Raw genomic sequence first — 20,297 nt, forward strand, 5'->3', positions numbered from 1 at the left:
TGGGAAGCTTCCCATCAACAAGGTGAAGTATCATTGCGATGAAGATGGAGAATAGAGTTGGGGCAATAACACATCCCTGTTTGACACCCGATTCCACCTTAAATGGGTCACTTTGGGAGCCATTGCTGTCCAAGACTGTTGCCATCATGTCATCGTGGAGGAGCCGCAGGATGTTCACAAATTTGTTAGGGCATCCGATTTTGTGGAGGATGGTCCAGAGAGCGCTGCGATTCACTGTGTCGAATGCCTTGGCAAGGTCGATGAATGCCATGTACAGAGGTTGGTTTTGTTCCCTGCATTTTTCTTGGAGCTGTCGTGCAGTGAAGATCATGTCCACGGTTCCTCTGGAGGGGCGGAAGCCGTTCTGGGATTCTGGGAGGGTGTCTTCTGAGAGGGGCAGGAGGCGGTTTGCAAGGATTCTTGCGAGGATTTTCCCAGCGGAGGTTAGAAGAGAGATACCTCGATAGTTTCCGCAGTCTGTTCTTTCCCCTTTTTTGAAGAGGGTGATGATGGTGGCATCCTTGAAGTCTGCTGGGATTTTCTCGGTCACCCACACTTTTTCTATGAGCTGGTGGAGTTGGTGTGTCAGCTCAGGTCCTCCCTCTTTGAAGATTTCAGCAGGGATCCCATCCGGTCCGCTGGCTTTGTTATTCTTCTGCTGGCTGATGGCATTGCTGACTTCTTCCAAACTAGGCGGTGCTGCAAGCTCATCCCTGGTTTGTTGTTGCGGGATTTGTGAGAGGACCTCCTCGGCCACATTGGAGCTGCGGTTCAGGAGGCTTTGGTAGTGTTCTTTCCAACGTAGTGCAATTGAGTTTTGGTCCTTCAGGAGTTTGGTTCCATCTGATGAGCGTAGAGGCTGTATGCCATGGTTTCTTGGTCCGTAGATGACCTTTGTGGCTTTGAAAAATCCTTGAGCATTATGGGTATCTGCCAGGTGTTGGATTTCTTCAGCCTTCTTTGTCCACCAGATGTTCTTGAGTTCTCTTGTCCTTCTTTGGACCTCGGCTTTTGCACTAGCGTAGATCTTTTTCTTAGCAGCACAGTTGATGTTGATCAAGCTTCCCCTGCCCTTAACTAACTCTGTAACATCTTGCCAGATAAAGTGGTCTATATCTCTCAATACACTGCTCACAATTTCTTAGATTACAAATCCCAAAAGCCCAGTTTTTAAATTTTTCTAACATTTCCCATATGTTGTCCAAGGCTTTCATGGAGGAAATCACTGGGTTGCTGTGCGTTTTCCGGGCAGCATGGCCATGTTCCAGAAGCATTCTCTCCTACTGTTTCACCCACATCTATGGAGGCATCCTCAGAGGTTATGAGGTCTTTTGGAAATTAGACAAGTGGGGTTTATATATCTGTGGAATGTCTAGGATGGGAGAAAGAACTCTTGTATGCTTGAGGCAAGTGTGAATATCGCAACTGGCCACCTTAATTAGCAGCGAAAGGCCTTGCAGCTTCAAAGCCTGACTGTTTCCTGCCTGGCAGAATCCTTTGTTGGGAGGTGTTAGCTGGCCCCAATTGTCTCCTGTTTGGAATTCCCCTGTTTTTGGGTGTTGCTCTTTATTTACTTTCCTGGTTTTAGAATTTTTAAAAATACTGATAGCCAGATTTTGTTCATGGTTTCCTCCTTTCTGTTGAAATTGTCCACATGGTACACAAAGAAGCCATTTAAATCCACAAGCATGTGGACAATTTCAACAGAAAGGAGGAAACCATGAAAATTAATAACATCTGGCTACCAATAATTTTAAAAGCTTGAAAATCAGGACAGTAAATAAAGAGCAACACTCAGAAAACTGTGGAATTCCAGACAGGAAACAGTCAGGGCCATCTAATCACCTCCCAATAAAGGATTCCCCCAGGCAGGAAACAGCCAGGCTTTGAAGCTGCAAGGCCTTTCGATACTAATCAAGGTGGCCAGTTGCAACACTCACACTTGCCTCAAACAGACAAGAGTTCTTTCTACCATTCTGGACATTCCACAGATATATAAACCCCACTTGCCTAAATTCCAACAGACCTCACAACCTCTGAGGATGCCTGCCATAGATGTGGTGGAAACATCAGGAGAGAATGCTTCTGGAACATGGCCATACAGCCCAGAAAACTCACAGCAACCCATTTCTCCAATAATTTAATTTCCTGGGTAGACCCAAGGGATCTTTATACTTTTTCATCTCCATCTAAATAAATCTTCCAGTTTTCCATGAGAGGCAGAGCGTAGTGTAATGCTTTACACTTTCCCCTCTAAATAAATATATACATCTTCAAGCTTGCTATATGTGAAATCAAATTTCCACTTCCAACTGGCTGTTAGAGACAAGGATCCTAGAAAAAAATGCAGGTGAAGAAATCTCAATTAATATATATTAATCCAGTTTTCTGGTATTGCCCAACAGTTTATTTTATAAGTATTGGCCAGATTTTTGGAAAGAATGATATATTTGGGCAATGCTTACATCCAGATCAAGTAAAATAGAACTAGTATATACAAGCTTTCTAATGTTTGGGAAAGAAAACAAAGAAACAAGAAAAAGAAGGGGGGGTTCCTCCCCTTGCATTACAATTTATCTTGGTTTTAAAGACTGATTCTTTAGTGGAGGGAGAGACAGATAGATAAGAACAGCTTCAAGGCCTCCTGGGCTTGGAAAGAATAACAAACAATGGGGGAGGAAGAGGAAGCAGGATGTGCTTTTTGCTGAATCATGCAAGGGTTTATTTTGTTGCCATGTGACCAAAGTTGCTTGTTGCTGAGTCATGGTCATAATGAAGACACTTTACATGGGGCAAGAGAAGGGCAAATGACATGGGAGGATAATTCTTTATGCTATTTAATTCTCTTCATAAAGAAATTAGTAGTCTCAGAGTGCATCCACAGTGTGGAATTAACGCAGTTTGAGACCACTTTAACTAATGGCTTAATGCAATAGAATATTGGGATTTGTAGTTTTACAAAGCCTTTAGCCTTCTCTGCCAGAAAATCTGCCAGAAAATTCCAAAATATCTGCCTTGAAATGGGTTATCTGAGTCCACACTACCATATATTCCAGTTCAAATCAGAAAATGTGGGATTTTATTCAGCTGTGGAAGAGGCGTAGGTCTGCCTGAATAAAAACTGGAAAGGAACCCTATTCCTTTAAATTTTTGGAAGCATACATATCATCAGGTGTTGCTTGTGGCTTGGTTGCCTGACAAGCAACACCTGTAGAAATGTCCTTTTAGATGCAACAGTTAAAAGGCACAGGAACCCTTGCTTTTTTCCACTTTGAGGTGCAGCAAAGCATTAATTTGTGGCTCATTGCAGAGAAATTTGCCAAAATGTCCCTGAACTTCACTTTTCCAAACGCAATATAGTAATGGGTTGCTGTGAGTTTTCCAGGTTGTATGGCCATGTTCCAGAAGCATTCTCTCCTGACATTTTGCCCACCATCTTCAGAGGTTGTGAGGTGTGCAGATGCCTGCCATAGATGTGGGTGAAACCTCTGGAGAGAATGCTTCTGAAACATGGCCACACAGTCCTAAAAACCCGCAGCAACCCAGTGATTCTAACCATGAAAGCCTTAAATAATACAATATAGTAATGCAGTAATAATACAATATTGAATATAGTAATGCAGTAATAAATAAATACTTCTGATGCTACCTAAGCCTTGAGTGAAAATCCTGGCTCCAAAGGCTGGAAAATTAACTCTTTGTATCTTGTTATCCCAGAATCTCCAAGACAGTAAGACCACAGAACCCACCCCAATTTGTGAATCTAATTCTTTGAAGAAGAGATGGGCAACCTTGAACAATTGAGAGTAGTGCTTGTTTGATTTCTCCTGGACCACCTACATTGAGGAATTAATGCAGTTTGATACGACTTTGCTGCCATAGCTCAGTGCTATGAAATCGAGCATATCAGCATTTCACAAGAACGTGTGGGTCACATTATTGCTTTGCTTGGCTATCAGAAGATCTGTGCATGATGGGTACACAGCAGAACTTCAGAGACTGGATCTCACAACCGTACGTCATCCTCCATTCAGTCCAGATTTAGCACTGTCTGACTTCAATCTGTTCCTGATAATGAAAGAAGATCTGCGGGAACATCATTATGCTTCTGATGAAGATGTTGAAAGAACTGTGAGACGCTGGTTGTGGAAACAGAGTGTCGACTTCTAATGTGACAGTTTCAGATAACTTCATCGTTGGCAGAAATGTATCCAATGTCTGGTGATTATGTGGAAACGTGAATAGTGGTAGTTAAAGAGGACATTCTAAGGATTATTTCTGTGTTTGATTTATTAAAATATTCCCATCCAAACCTAAGTAATGAAGGTGGAGGCATTACTTTTCATTCAACCCTTGTAACTATCGCATTGACTTATGGTTTATTTATTCTAATAATTGATTGATATAATACTCACCCAAAAGGCACTTTGTGTATAATTTGTGTCCAAATTCAAGGCTACATTTTGGACACTCAGAAGAGACAAATAGACACACAGAGTGTGACACATAGAATACAGATTCGAATTGGAAACTATGATAACTGATGGTGGGATACAATGTGTGTCTATTTGCAATTCTGTATTTGCTCCCTTTACAACAGAGGCTCCCAAACTATTTGAAGAGCAGGGCTTTATATAGCATGGAATTTTCCATTCATGAACCACCTGGAAAATAACTTTCCTAATCTTTTCCTCTAGGGCCCCTTCCACACATCTGAATAAAATCCCACATTATCAGCTTTGAATTGGAATATATGGCAGTGTGGACTCAAATAACCCAGTTCAAAGCAGATATTGTGGTATTTTCTGCCTTGATATTCTGAGTTATATGACTGTGTGGAAGGGTTCTAAGAGTATATATATATACAATATATTGTGTTATTAATATAGCACAATATTAGTATTATACATCACTATATTATACTATATTACTATACTGCAGGATTATTAGTAATATTACATGTAATATATAAAATAAAATGATTATATTATTATATTTTTTGTCATCTGGTATTTGCACTTTATCCGTTAGCCCTATCCTCACAATTGATTGCATTAGCCCGCCCGCCTGAGTTCAGAAACTGTTACTATTTCAGGCCACTAGTTGCTAGTTGGTTTTTGTGTTATATATCTGGTTGTGTTCTATTGTTTTATGATGTTGTTATTGAATTTTTAAGGTACTATTTTAATTTTGTTGTTGGGCTTGTCTCCATGTAAGCCGCCCCAAACCACTTTGGGGAGATGGAGGTGGGGTACAAAAATAAAATTATTATTATTATTATTATTATTATTATTATTATATAGTAAAAGATAAAGAATGTCCCCTGACATTAAGTCCAGTCATGTCTGACTCTGAGGGTTGGTGCTCATCTCCATTTCTAAGCCAAAAAGCCAGTGTTGTCTGTATACATCTCCAAAGTCATGTGGCCGGCATGACTGCATGGAGCACTGTTACCTTCCAGCCGGAGTGGTACCTATTGATCTACTCATATTTGCATGTTTTCAATCTGCTAGGTTGGCAGAAGCTGGGGCTGACAGTGCAAGCTCACGCCGCTCCCCGGATTTGAACCTGCGACCTTTCAGTTAACAAGCTCAGCATCTCAGCAGTTTAACCCACTGCGCATAGTACTATATTATTATATCACAATATAGATAATATACGAGTATATTATATAATATATTTATAATAGAATTTATATAATAGAATATAAATTCCCCAATAAAGTCTCCTTAGCTTGCTTCTTAAAATGATAAATGGTGTATATCTATATAAATAAAAATGTAATGTATGTTTGTGGGATTAACTTAACTAAAATCTACTTGACGAATTGCCACCAAATTTGGCCACAAGACACCTACTAACCCAAGGCGTGACCATCTCACAAAAAAATTGAATTTGTAATTTGGGAGTTGTAGTTGCTGGGATTTATAATTAACCTACAATCAGAGAGCATTCTAAACTCCATCAATGATGGAATTGAACCCAACGTGGCACACAGGACTCCCATGACTAACATAAAACACTCGAAGGGTTTGGGGGGCATTGACCTTGCGTATTGGAGTTGTAGTTCACCTACATCCAGAGAGCACTGTGGACTCAAACAATGATGAATCTGGACCAAACTTGGCATGGATACTCAATATACCCAAATATGAACACAGATAGTGTTTGGGAGAAATAGACTTTGACATTTGGCAGTTTAGTTACTGGGATTTATAGTTCACCTACAATCAAAGAGCGTTCTGAACCCAACCAATGAAAGAATTGGGGCAAACTTCCCAACAAGTGACCATCACTCATAAAAACACTGAAAAACACAGCAGAAGAGACTTAAAAAGCAAAAAAAAAAATACATTACAATGAATACACAAAGCCACATACATATATACACAAACACACATATACACAAATATATACACACACAAAATAAATATACACAGACTGGGCCACAGCAACGCATGCCAGGGTACGGCTACACTATATATATATACCTGCTAGCCATCCCCTGCCACGCGTTGCTGTGGCCCAGTATGTGTATATGTGTTTTGTGTGTATATATGCATATATGTGTGTATATATTGTATGTATGTATGTATATATATATTGTATGTATTGTTTTTATATTGCTTTCAATTGTGCTGTTATTTGTTTTGATCTGATGTTTTAATTGGTTAAGTGTTTTACAGGTGTGTTTTAATTGTAATTTTGGCCATGTCCCTTGTAAGCTGCCCAGAGTCTCCTAGGGGAGATGGTTGGCAGGGTACAAAAATAAAGTTATTATTATTATTATAATTATTATAATTATTATATGTGTGTATATGCATATACGTGGTTTTGTGCATGCATTGTAATTCATTTTTTGTTTTGTTTTTTGGCTCTTTAAGTCTCTTCTGCTGTGTTTTTCAGTGTTTTTATGAGTGATGGTCACTTGTTGGCCTGATAGGTGTATTGTGTCCAAATTTGGTGTCAATTCGTCCAGTAGTTTTTAAGCTACATTTTTATTTATATAGATAAATAGATGGATATTAAAAATGCAAAACATATACATATATTGATACAAGGATAACATATCCCCATAATAAAGCTCCCCTCTTAACATGTTTAAAGTGGGGGGGGGGGAATCCAAAAAACATACACATGTTTAAATAATAATAATAAGAAGAAAATAAAATTCCCTTAGACCAAGCTAGGTTTTGCCTTGCAAATGGCTACCCAGCTGGAAACCCTCAAAAGCAGGGAAAACAACAGGCCCCCTCCCTTCCTGAGAAAAAGGGGCGGGGCTTCTCCCTCTGCACTCCGCACGGAGGGAGGTTCCTGGAAGAGCCGCCCATCCGGGTATAAAAGGCCTCCCCGGCGCGAGGCCCACTCAGATCCGCCCAGCCGTCGGTGCAGCGCCTTCGCTCTTGCTTCAACAGTGCTTGAACGGAGCAGGTTCGCGGCCGCCCCATCTTTCCCCCATATTTGCAGCCAAGCATCCTTTATTTTTTATTTCCTCCTTTTGCACCATGAGCTCCCAGGTCCGCCAGAATTACCACACCGAGAGTGAAGCTGGAGTGAACCGTATGGTCAACCAGTTCCTCCATGCTGGCTACAAATACCTCTCTTTGGTGAGTATCTCAGGAGGGGAAACAGTTCGTTTATTTCCTTCTTTGGAGGGCTCGAGCTGCCATGGTTCAATGCTCAATAATCCTGGGATTGGTAGTTTGGTGAGGCCCCAGCAATCCTTGGCAGAGAAAGCCAAGAACCTTGTAAAACGACAACTCCCAGGATTCCATAGCACTGAGCCACAGCAACTAAATTGCCTTAATTCTACAGTGCAAACCAGTGGTTCTCAACATGGGGGTTGGGACCCCATTAAGGGTTGTGAGGGGGTGTCAGTGGGGTTGCCAAAGACCATCAGAAAACAGCACCCCCAACCCCACCAGTATTCAAATTCGGGCATATTGGGTATTTGTGCCAAATTTGGTCCAATGAATGAAAATGCATCCTGCATATCAGATATTTACATTACAGTTGCAAAATGACAGTTACGAAATAGCAATGGTAATAATGTTATGGTTGGGGGTCACCAAGGAGACACAGGCAGAAGACAACAAGGAACATGACGAACTTTATTAATGGGTCCCATAATTAGGAAGGTTGAGAAACACTGGTGTAGAACATTTGTAGATTGGTGCAGGATTTTGTTATTTATTTTTGCAGAAAATGCTAGGGTGCACTCGCACTGGGAAATAAATGCCATAGCTGAATACTGTGGAATCGCAAGGAGTTGTAGTTTTACAAGGTCTTTTTCCTTCTCTACCAAAGATTGCTAGTGCTTACTAAACTACAACTCCCTTGATACCATAGCATTTGAGTCATGGCTTTTAAACTGGTTAGAGTAAGTATGGGCAAACTTGGGCCCTCCAGGTGATTTGGACTCCAACTCCCACAATTCCTAACAGCCGCCCAAGTTTGCCCATGCCTGGGTTAGAGGATGTCTGCTTTTAACCAGTTTGTCCTTTGTCTGCCAGACTCCATAAAGAATGCTGGCTTTGTCTTATCAGCTGGCAGCCTTTTCTCTGAATGACATCACTGGCTTTCTTGTTATCTGCAACTACAAAGACTTCTACCCCCTGAGCTTTGCACCTGGCTTCCATCTGTGCAGACCCCTCCACCCACAGTAGATGTAGCTTGACCATTTCAGACTACCTACCTTGAAAAACCTTTTTTTGTTTTGTTTTGTACTGCCTCCTCTTAAATATTACTCTTTTGTTTGGTGCTTTTGTAAATCTAGAGACTACATTTGTCTAAATTGCTGCTCTCTATGGCGTTTCACAACCTGGGGGTCGCAAGGGGAGTGTCGAAGGGGTCACCAAAGACCATCAGAAAACACAGTATTTTTTTGTTGGTCATGGGGATTCTGTGTGGGGAGTTTGGCCCAATTCTGTCATTGGTGGGGTTCAGAATGCTCTTTGATTGTAGGTGAACTATATATCCCAGCAACTGCAACTCCTGAATGTCTAGGTCTATTTTCCCCAAACTCCAGCAGTGTTCTCATTTGGGCATATTGAGTATCCGTGCCAAGTTTGGTCCAGATCTATTATTGTTTGAGTCCACAGTTCTCTCTGGATGTAGGTGAACTACAACTCCAAACCTCAAGGTCCGTGTCCCACCAAACCCTTCCAGTATTTTCCTTTGGACATAGGGATTATGTGTGGGAAGTTTGACCCAATTCTATCATTAGTGGGGTTCAAAATGCTCTTTGATTGAAGGTGAACTATACATCCCAGCAACTATAACTCCCAAATGTCTAGGTCTATTTTCCCCAAACTCCAGCAGTGTCCACATTTGGGCATATTGTGTATTAGTGAGAAGTTTGGTCCAGATCCATCATTGTTTGAGTCCACAGTGCTCTCTGGATGCATTGTGGACTCTCCAAAACTCAAGGTCAGTGCCCACCAAACACTCCCAGCATTTTTTGTTGGTCATGGGAGTTCTGTGTCCCAAGTTTGGTTCAATTCCATCATTGGTGGAGTTTAAAATGCTCCTTGATTGTAGGTGAACTATAAATCCCAGCAACTACAAGTCCAAAATGACAAAATCAAGCCCCCCACCCAACCCCATGAGTATTCAAATTTGGGCGTATTGTGTATTTGTGCCAAATTTGGCCCAGTGCATGAAAATATATCCTGGATAGCAGATATTTACATTGCGATTCAAAGTAGCAAAATTACAGTTGTGAAGTAGCAACAAAAATAATGTTATGGTTAGAGGTCACCACAACATGAGTAACTGTATTAAGGGGTCTTTGCATTAGGAAGGTTGAAAACCACTGCTCTATTGAATGCTGGATTGTCACTCTGGCCATGCATGGTCTTATCCATGGCTGCAATTACACTGTAGAATTACTGCAATTTGATGCCACTCTAACTTCCATGGCTTAAGGCTATAGAATCTAAATCAGACATGAGCAAATTTTGGCCTTCCAGGTATTTTGGACTTCAACTCCCACAATTCCTAACAGCCTACCGGCTGTTAGGAATTGTGGGAGTTAAAGTCCAAAACACCTGGAAGGCCAAAATTTGCTTATGTCTGATTTAAAGGCTAAAGACTTTGTTAAATTCTAACTCTATATAGCATTTATCCATAGCAGAAAGTGATGTCAAACTGTGCAGTGGAGTTAACTCCCATGTAGAGCAATCTCGCACCCACACCTTGGAGTTGGGGGTACCTGGTGCCAATTGTTGGGCTAACCTCTGCCAGCTTAAAGGATGATAGGAATGGTTGTCCTTTCTTCTGGAGGGCCACAGGTTTACTACTCCTGTTTACAGGTGATGAATCTGTGTATTTTACAGTGTTTATAACATTTTAGGACATTCTCTTTGTCATCTCTCGTCCATGGTGCCTTCTTTTAAGCCTGGTTTTGGACGTAAATTACTTTCCTGGTTTCCCAACTCACAGAATTCCTGCTGGAGTCTCCCAACATCCTTTGGATTCCAGCTGGAGGGTTCTAAACCCTTTCCTACCCTGTGTTTTTGCTCCCCTTTGTGTCCCATGTGATTTGGTATTTTGATAGCAAAGTTCACTCTTGTTCTTGTTTAGTTACTACTGGAATGCTTGTGTATATGAACTTTTGAACAAACATTACTGAGACAGTGGAAGTTAATTATTAAAACGCTCACATCCTTCAGTTAGAAAGACCAGTAGTAGGGTTGGGATCAATTTTAGGAACACTTTATATGTAAATCAAATGATGTTGATTTGGATTGAAAGGAGGGAGAAGTGGAAACAGACACAATGTCTGTTGAGAGTGGAGGGAAGTTCCATGGTTCAGGAAGATAAAAACAAACCTTATCTCTCTGGTTTGGGAAATTTCACTTGTTTTAGGATCAAACCCAAAAGCAATACAATTATAAAACCAAGTTTAAACTGCAACAACTGTTGGAATGTCCAGTCATGCAGTGTTGGTCAATGTAGTCACATCAAAGGATCTGTACTATAGCAAATTCCTAGTTGTGTAGTAACATTGTGTCATAGGATCAGAGGAAACCTTAATAGCCATTCACTCCAGCTCTTGTATCAAATGGCAAATCAAGGATTGGCTCTTTTGAAATTTCATAGGGGGATACTATCAAGCAGTGGATTGCTGAATTTGTTGATGCTGAATCCATAGTCACAGAGAGCGGCTTTCCATGTGGAAAAGACGGCAATTTGGAGTGGGATGAATTTTGTGGTTGTTTTGGTACACTTAACATCTCAACTCTTTTCTCCTTCATTGTGCCAAGGATGCCAAGTGAGGATCTGAACCCTGGTTTTGCAGTCACAACATTATAGGGAAAATGCATCTCTCCAAATATCACTTAACATTGTGTTTTGGGTGGTAGTGTGCCTCATCTGCTTTTCCTTTTTTTTCCTGCCAGGCCTTTTACTTCAACCGGGATGATGTGGCTCTCTCCAAGTTCTACTCCTTCTTCCACCACCTGTCTGAGGAGAAGCATGAGCAAGCTGAGAAGCTCTTGACCTTCCAAAATCGCCGTGGGGGTAGAGTCGTCCTGCAGGATATCAAAGTAAGTTGCAAGGAGAACAGGAGAGTCTGTTCAAATGAGGGATGTGTGGTTGTAGCAGAAATGGGCGTAGCGATTATTAAAAACAAAGAGGAACCTGGATTTCTGGATAGAAGTGGAAGAAGTGAAGCTGAGTGCCATAATGTATGTCTTTGCAACAGGGAAGTTGTGAACTTTGGTGAGAAAAGGCTAGGTGAAGGAACACTTAAATGTCTCAGGACTAACCTAGGTCTGTCAGTCTCTCCAAAATTATCTGATTAAATTTGACCCCAAAGACTCTGTAATTGAGCTGTTTTCAGAAATTTGTCAATCCAGATGCCTTCTAAATGATTAACCAGTGAAAATATGACATCAATGTTTGCTCTCGAGTTCTCTTAGGAAGTAAGCTAACTTGGATACTTCCCATCATGCATCCAGTTTTCCATTTTGATTTCCTAGCTTACACCCAACGTTATGTGGCTTCATAGACTTAGTATTTGTTGGGCTTTGTTAAATTTGTGCTAAAGGGACCTCCCCCCCCCCCCTTCCTGCACATGCTGATAACCTCTCATACAATTTCTCAATGGCTGTACTTTTGCTCTTATTTGTTTTGGCACTTGAATTTATTATAGTGGGAGTAGTAGAAGGTTGGATACAAAAATCAATATGCTATCAGGGAGATCAGAGACATAAGTAGAGGGAAGGGGTGTCGTTGGCACATGGTCCCAGTATTGCTCTGTATTATTCATTTCAGAAACCAGAACAGGATGAATGGAAGAACGGAGCTACTGCCATGGAGGTCGCCCTCAACCTGGAAAAGAGTGTGAACCAAGCTCTGCTGGATTTGCATCAGGTGGCTTCCCGTCATACTGACCCCCATGTAAGTATTGTTGGAGGAGGTTGGCAGCCTTAGGTTTGGTGCCCATTAAAACTTTCATGCAGTGGGAAATGTCTGAAAATGGCATGTGGTTGGCTGCCCGTTGATTCTTGTAAACTCACACTCCGCAAACTTGCCTGATTTTGTGAGTTTTCCGGGTTGTATGGCCATGTTCCAGAAGCATTCTCCTGACATTTCACCCACATCTGTGGCAGGCATCCTCAGAGGTTGAGGGGGTCTGTTGGAGACGAGGCAAGTGAGCTTCAGCCAGCCAGGCTTTGAAGCTGCAAGGCCATTAAATGCTATTCAAGGTGGCCATTTTGCAACATTCACACTTGCCTCAAGCAAACAGTTCTTTCTCCCACCCTGGACATTCAACAGATATATAAACCTTGTGGCATAATGTAAAATAACCACGTGTAGTTCATGTTTGATCAGCTCACACACTGTCTTGCCAGAAAAAGAAAATATGCTATGCAGATGATCAACAAAATAAGTAGTTTACTCTTTGTAGTTTAGAACAACATATGTACAATGTGATCAGTTACATCAACTCACATAATGCACTTTTATGAGAGATTTAAAATGGTCTTTCTTTTTCTGTGTGGATGAACTCCTTCAGCAGCTCATGAAACAAGAAGCACACTCCAAACTCTGTCTCTCTCTGAGCAGCTGCATAACTCCAGCCTGAAAAATGTGACAGTATCCAAATGTCTCAGGCTCAGCCATCTCCCCGGGCATAGCCCAATCAAGCAGCCTCATGCATCTTATTTTACAGTTGACACACGCTCGCTCGAGCGGCTGAAGGGGAAAAGGAAAGGGCCTGAGGCTGTTAGGAACTGTGGGAGTTGAAGTCCAAAACACCTGGAGAGCCCAAGTTTGTCAATGCCTTGGTTTAGGACTTTGTCACACTGAACAGATGTTTAGGGCAAAACAAACACCAAATTTAAGGATAGGGTTGAGGCTAGTTTACAAAATTATATGGATCATTAGGGTCACGTTCCTTTCCTATTCCTCCTAAGCTGTGTGACTTCCTGGAGACCCACTACCTTGACGAGGAGGTGAAGGTGATCAAGAAGCTGGGAGACCATGTGACCAACCTGAAGCGTGTGCGTGCCAGTGAGGAAGGCCTGGGTGAATACCTCTTTGACCGCCTCACCCTGGGCGAGTCCAGCGACTGAGCCTTGAAGTCCTGGCTCCCTCCTGACTCCTGCAGCCTTGTCCAAATGTGCTTTGGTTAGCTCAATACATAAAGGGCCTCTGTATCCTTGCTCATGTTATGCATGTGTGGGAGTCTGTAACTGGCATTAAATAAACTTGGCATTAAGCACTCAATGGAGCGTATGTGTCAGTGCATGACGAGAGGGAAAGATTCACAGTTATTATTAATTATTATTATTATTTACTTTGCTTATATACTACTGTTCTCAGCCCAGGGGCGACTCACAGCGGTGTACAACATAGAAAGAACAAGGTACAAAATACAAGACACAATATAAAAAGATCCACAATCCATCATTAACAAAAAACATCAATCATTTTTTTGACAACACTTACCTTCACAATACAAGGCAGTGGTTCCCAAACTAGTCCTTCAAGTGTCTTTGACTTAGATGTTTACAGCTCTCATCAGCTTTACTCATTGATGGAAGTTGTAGTCCAAAATACCAGGCAGATCACAACTACAGGGTAGATCTCTGGTCTAATAGGTGTTGGTCACACAGATGACTTAAAGCATGGGAAAAACATTGCTTCCTGCATGGGTCACCATCTAGTATAAAAGCTTCTATTAGCCTATGATACAGACATGGGGACAACCTGTCATCTATATGGTGTCAGATTACAATTTCCATTATCGGTCACCAGTAGCCAGGCCTGATGGTAGCCTTCTATCAATTCTAAAGGCTAGGTTAGCTATTGGCCCTCATTTGCCCTTAAAAATTACTGTCTTGAGGCTCTGCAGTGGCTACAAAACCTTACACTACAGGAATTAGCAGTTCTTCCTTCTACATCCTTGCTATTCTTCCTGTTACACCAACCTGTGTGGCAGGAAAGCTGTAAAAGATCTCTTGAAATGTGTTTGCCTGAAAAAGGTAAACAATGCCGTATCAGAATGAAAACATATGGCTTATTCTGGTCCAGGAAGGCTGGTGTTAAAGGAGTCAAAGGAGTGTTTCATTTAAAGGACTGTTTGCTTAGTCCTGATTCCTGTTGACTCTGCCCTTGGAATTCCAAAATAAAACTTTCCACATTTAAATGAAAGCCTTTTAGGGCTTACTGTGTCAAGTAGGAAGCTCATTTTAATTACCAGAGTGGCTTCTTTCAGAGCTCTGTCACAGAGGAAAATAGTCTGGAGTTAGGTAGAATGCAAAGCATGAGTTTTGGATTTTACTACTTTTTTTCTCCCAGTGACAAATGTAGCTAGATGCTGCATTGATGCCCCTTGTCACTTAATAGTTATATGGGTGGGAAAGCACTATATAAGTACGCTGATGACAGATGCAGCATGAGACTTCAGTTTTCTGAGCAAAAACAGTAGCCCTTAGTGCCAGTTTGTTTTTACCGTGTCAGAAGCATCTTGAGAAACTACAAGTTGCTTCTGGTATGAGAGAATTGGCAGTCTGTAGAAACGCTGCCCAGGGGATGCCGGGATGTGTTACCATCCCATGGGAGGCTTCTTTCTTGTCCCTGCATGGGAAGCTGGAGCTGACAAGATGGGAGCTCACTCCATCTTGCAGATTTGAACCACCAACCTTCAGGACAGCAGTTCAGCCGGCACAAAAGTTTAACCTATTGTACCATTATGGATTAACTCATCCAGTACTATTTTGAGAATATGCATTGTGTTGACAGAAGGATTTTGTAGCTCAGATCAGAAGTTACAGTAGAGTCTCGCTTATCCAATCTTCACTCATCCAATGTTCTGTATTAACCAATGCAGTCTGCCTCCCGCCCGGACCCACAACTGTTTCTCTAATATAGCAAAGCACAGCAGGCCTCTCTGCGCACTGGGCGCCCACCGGGAGAGGCAAGATGCAGCCGGCACAGACTTTTCCCATCGGGCACAGCCTCCGGCCTGCACCAGCTGGGTCTCTCCCCTCCTGGGGGGGCACAATTTGACATTTAATAGGCTTTTCCTTAATCCCTCATTATCCAACATTTTCATTATCCAACGTTCTGCTGGCCCATTTATGTTGGATAAGCGAGACTTTACTGTTGTTCCTTTATTAATGAACTGGGCATAATTAAAGCAAAACCTTGGACTTTTGGTATGCAAATCAAAGCTCTCTCTTCCAAAAGTGTTTCCCCCAATATGATTCCACCGAGATGTTACTGGTCTACAACTTCTCAACTGCTTATTTCAGGCTGGCAGGAGTTGTAGTCCAGCGTATCCAAAGGGTACCGATGATAAGAATGCTACCCCACAGAAAAGGCCTCTTTCCATTTAATTCTGATAGACACTCTTTTGAAACCATTTTCAAAGCAAACTTTATTCATAATTATGAAATTTGTCACACACAGAGCTTCTGTTCTTCAGTTTGTTTTTCCACACAAGGTAGAAAGAGATAGGGGAGAGAGGACAAACAAAAACTTCAAGCGATTTACAACAGCCATAAATAAAAAGGCATGAAGTCTGAAGGGAGAAAAGGAAGAGAAGGGGGGCATTGACCCACAAGGCTTTAAACCAATGATGTTCTGTAATAAACGACTGAAAAAGTGGTCTGGGGTGGTGTAGTAGAGACGGAAGGATGTGGTTTATTACCTGAACAGGGGAGGCACTGTCAGAACACATAACCATTGAGGCCACAGGCAAAGTTTTATCTGTTTTAAAAAAGTGATTTTCTTTGATTGTTGATAACAAGCTTGGCAGCAGATATATAAAATGAATGGGCTCTGTGTGTGCCCTCAGAATCATATTCTCCCTTGTGCTGGACCAAATTGTCAAGACACCCATTACTGTTACGTCTTACACCCTTTAGTTAATATACTCTGGCTTTCTGCAAAATAGAATCAATGTATTGTTGAACGCTTTCATGGCTAGAATCACTGGGTTGTTGTGAGTTTTCCAGGCTGTATGGCCATGTCCCAGAAGCACTCTCTCCTGATGTTTCACCTGCAGCTAGGGCCGACCTCACAACCTCTGAGGATGCCTGCCATAGATGCAGGCAAAACGTTAGGAGAGAATGCTTCTGGAACATGGCTATACAGCCTGGAAAACTCACAACAACCCAATAGAATCAATGTTGGTCGTGCTGTCCATCAGACCACACCTTCATGTGAGTTGGTAACTGGTTATGCTACGTGTTGATCACATCTGCACTGATTGGTATGAGTATTTTAAGTCATCCAACTGTCCATTCTAAAAGGAGCAGCTTGGCCATATCAACACATTTTCCTTTGTCTCACTGATTTTAAACAGCATGGAGGCAGTTAAAAAAAGCACAACACTTTCCCTTTAAAACAAGACACATAGGAAGCATGCACATTGTTTTTAAGAAGCATGATTCAGTTTGAAATCCATGTGCATGTTCTCTGTTGAATAAATTGGCTGAGTTAATGGTAAAGTTTTACCTTGCTGGGTTTTTCTTCCTGGCACACAACTGTTAATGTAGTGGCATGGCTGCTGGGTGGGTCTGGAGGGGCACAGTCTCGACTATGTTTTGCAGCCCACAACACTAGCACCTGGCCTTTATTGTTCACATATTAGAAGTAGTACCATTACATTTTTTTTCTTTTTTACCATGCACATTCACTAAAATTCAGAAATGAGAACTCACAGTTCAGCCCGGGTACTTTATATGTTCCATATGTGTTCATACAGCACATTCCTACAGCAAAACAAATTTGACAATCATTTAACTGGTTGCACTGGCTTCAAATAAGCCTTGTGCTCCTCTCTTTGTCAAATTCAACATGGCACTTAAAAACAAATTGCACAGAATGAATAATATTGCACTAAGAATTGTTCCAAAACGCTCTTGATTGTCCGCCAGGGCCTGAAAATGGCTCTCAAAAAAGTCATCATTTAAGCCTACACAGATTGACAAGAATTTTTGGATTCGTTTTGCTGTTGCCCTTCAAAGAGTGATGTGTACTGCAAGATAATTCTAGTTTCCTTTCTATCCAGAAATGTTCTTTCCTTGTTCCACACAGAGGCAACGTTAGCCAACTACAGAGGCAATATTCCTGTCCAAATCATAACACTCCTTTCATATGTTAAATGTGTCCTACCCCACAGGGACTGTGGACTTCTATTAAAGATGGCTGCATGTTACAAAAGGTCACATGGCCAAAGCACTTGCCAAAATTCTTAAATAGGGCTTTGTTTCGAAAATTCATTTACTAAAAAAAATCAATCTACAAGCAAGGCAAGCATGCTTGAATGCACTGAAGATGCACCATAGGGAAAAGCCTATTTTTCTCTTTGCAAACGACAGGACTTTTTAAAAAATGCTGTCAATTTCATTCAGGTGCCAGACTCTCCTAGAATTCCAAAACTTTCTACAATGTTGCTATTCGCATGCCATTATATTAACAGTGCGGGATCTATTTAAAAATGATCAAGAATTCCCTTTTCATCTTCCACAAACCCTGTTCATCAACATTGGTTCTAAAAAGTTATGGCATTTCCAAGAGAATGATACCTGGTGAAGTGGGATAGCGTCGCTACGCCCTATAGACCACAAACTGACCCAGCCAAACGTTCAGTCACAAGTACTGAATGAGATATCATTTGATTTAATATCTACGTGGCTCCCAGGACAGCCTTCAGATGTATCTTTCCCCCACATCTTTTAAATGCATCAGGGTTCTACACATCCCTTAACATCTCCTCCTCTCTAAGGGACGGCACCGCATGAGACTCTAGAGTATGTTTTGGTGTTGCAAAGAAACAAGAAGAGGAGAAGCAGGCCATGTAAAGCTAAGGGATGTGTGTTCATGTTCTAAAATGAGTTAAAACCACATCTTTGAGACCCACTCCAAAGCATGGAGGAGTGTCTCCTTTCCCTCATTTGCACAACCTGAGCTACAGCAGATAATTTTTCAGCTTGGCATTAGACACAAGTCAATCCCAAGCCTTTCCTCAGATCTGGAACATGCTAGAACCTACATTCATGGATCCTTTCAGGAATCCAGCACCAGAGAACCCAGCTGACCTACCGAGGGTAAGAGGGAGGTGTGGGAAAGAGCGGGAGAGTGTGTAGGTACAAACTAATTCCTCTCTTCGATCAGAGAGTTGGTGGGGCTGCTGAGGTCGCTGGGGCTGCTGGGAATGGTGGGGGTGCTGGCATTGGAGGATGTGCTGGCTTCGCTGGAGCCCTTCTTGGAGCGCTTGCGCCACTCGGGGACAGGGCCCATCATCCCCGGGGGCTTGATGTTCTGCCGGTCCTTTTCTGCTTCTTCTTCCTCATCGTACCGTTCATCATCCTCTTCGGTCTCGCTGTGGTGGGGACTGGAGTGACGGGAGATGGAGGGAGACGGCGGCACAGAGGCTGGGCGTGGGTAGCGGAAGCCCTGAGCCTGGAGGGAGCAACAACAAACATAGAGGAGTTGAGACTAAGAGGGAGACTCAAACTAAGGGAAAACTTGATTAGGGTTTTACATACACACTATTCAACACTGACACTGAAATACAACACCACCTGAGCTCTGCAAGTGCAGCATTTTTCTGATCGAAACAGAGTTTGAGGATTGGGACATCTGTAGAGAGACCAAGGTGCTTGTTTATAAAGCTATTTCCTCCCAACCCGACTATACGCCTGTGAAATGTGGACTGTTTACAGACGTCACACTCAACTCCTGGAATGATTCCATCAGCATTGCCTCCTAAAAATCCTGCAAATCTCTTGGGAAGACAGGCAGACAAATGGCAGCGTGCTGGAAAAAGCAAAGACCACCAGCACTGAAGTGATGCTCCTATGCCATCAACTCCACTGGACTGGCCACATTTTCCAAATGCCTGATCACTGTCTGCCAAAGCAGCTACTATACTCCCAACTCAAGAACAGAAAACGTAATGTAAGTGGGTAGGAAAAGAGATTTGAAGATGGGCTTAAAGCAAACCTTAAAAACTGTGACATAGACACCAAGAACTGGGAAGCCCTGGTCCTTGAGCACTTTAGCTGGAGGTCAGCTGTGATCAGCAGTGCTGTGGAATCCGAAGAGGCACGAATGGAGGGCAACAGGGAGAAAAATGCCAAGAGGAAGGCACATCAAGCCAACTCTGACTGGGACCGCCTTCCACCTGGAAACTAATGTCCTCACTGTGGAAGAACATGCGGGTCAAGAATAGGGCTCCGCAGTGACCTACGTATCCACCACCAAGATACTAGACTTGGAGCCATCATCCTATGAGGGATCGCCTAAGTAAGTAATATTCAGTGGCTTCTACTTTGAGACAAGGGGGTCCTTCCATATAAAGATCTACATTTCCTTCTTCCATCACAGTGTGTATACTCACCGCTGTTGGCTCATGTGGCTCATAGGTGAAGTTGTCAGGGAATGCCTTAGCAAGTGCCATATGTCTTGCGTACATGTAATACTGTAAAGGAAAGAGAGAGTAGCAAGAGGAGAGAAAAATGAACATTAGAGAGTCTCTCTTGTATCCACCTGCCATTTATTTTCCCTCCACTAAAGACAGATTAAAATTTATGAAATATAAACCACCCCTCCCCTTCCCAGCAAGGTTCTCTCTGTATCTAGAAACATGGTGTCACAGGGATACTTCTTCTATTGAAACAGTAGCAACATAAAAATCTGTCTGCACTCCAAGATTAATGAAGTTATGGAAAGGCATGACATTTTAGAGATCATAATCTTTTGGGAAACCAAAAATCTCCATAGCCTTTTAGGTATGTGACCCTTTTGGAAATTAACTGGCATTCATACTATTT

At 42.1% G+C, this 20,297-nt stretch overlaps 2 protein-coding genes across 3 annotated transcripts in view; one reads left to right on the plus strand and one right to left on the minus strand.

Moving 5' to 3' along the window:
• Window positions 1-7,350: 7,350 nt before the first annotated feature.
• LOC132777946 (ferritin light chain, oocyte isoform-like) lies at window positions 7,351-13,737 on the plus strand. Its single transcript, XM_060780507.2, has 4 exons — window positions 7,351-7,607; window positions 11,403-11,549; window positions 12,280-12,405; window positions 13,425-13,737. Exons 1-4 carry the CDS (start codon window positions 7,506-7,508, stop codon window positions 13,581-13,583), a joined length of 534 nt encoding a protein of 177 aa, XP_060636490.2. The 5' UTR covers window positions 7,351-7,505; the 3' UTR covers window positions 13,584-13,737.
• A 2,137-nt stretch (window positions 13,738-15,874) lies between these two features.
• Window positions 15,875-20,297, minus strand: part of GYS1 (glycogen synthase 1) — a 44,473-nt gene continuing 40,050 nt past the window's right edge. For both annotated transcript variants that reach the window (XM_060780505.2, XM_060780506.2), the window contains exons 16-17: window positions 19,865-19,945; window positions 15,875-18,924 (exon numbers count right to left, since the gene is read on the minus strand). In XM_060780505.2, the coding sequence (XP_060636488.1) occupies window positions 18,616-18,924; window positions 19,865-19,945 (390 nt within the window). In that variant the 3' untranslated portion in view covers window positions 15,875-18,615. The remainder of the gene's footprint in view (window positions 18,925-19,864; window positions 19,946-20,297) is intronic.

This window comes from Anolis sagrei, chromosome 6, assembly GCF_037176765.1.
Source record: "Anolis sagrei isolate rAnoSag1 chromosome 6, rAnoSag1.mat, whole genome shotgun sequence".
Classification (NCBI taxonomy): Eukaryota; Metazoa; Chordata; class Lepidosauria; order Squamata; family Dactyloidae; genus Anolis; species Anolis sagrei.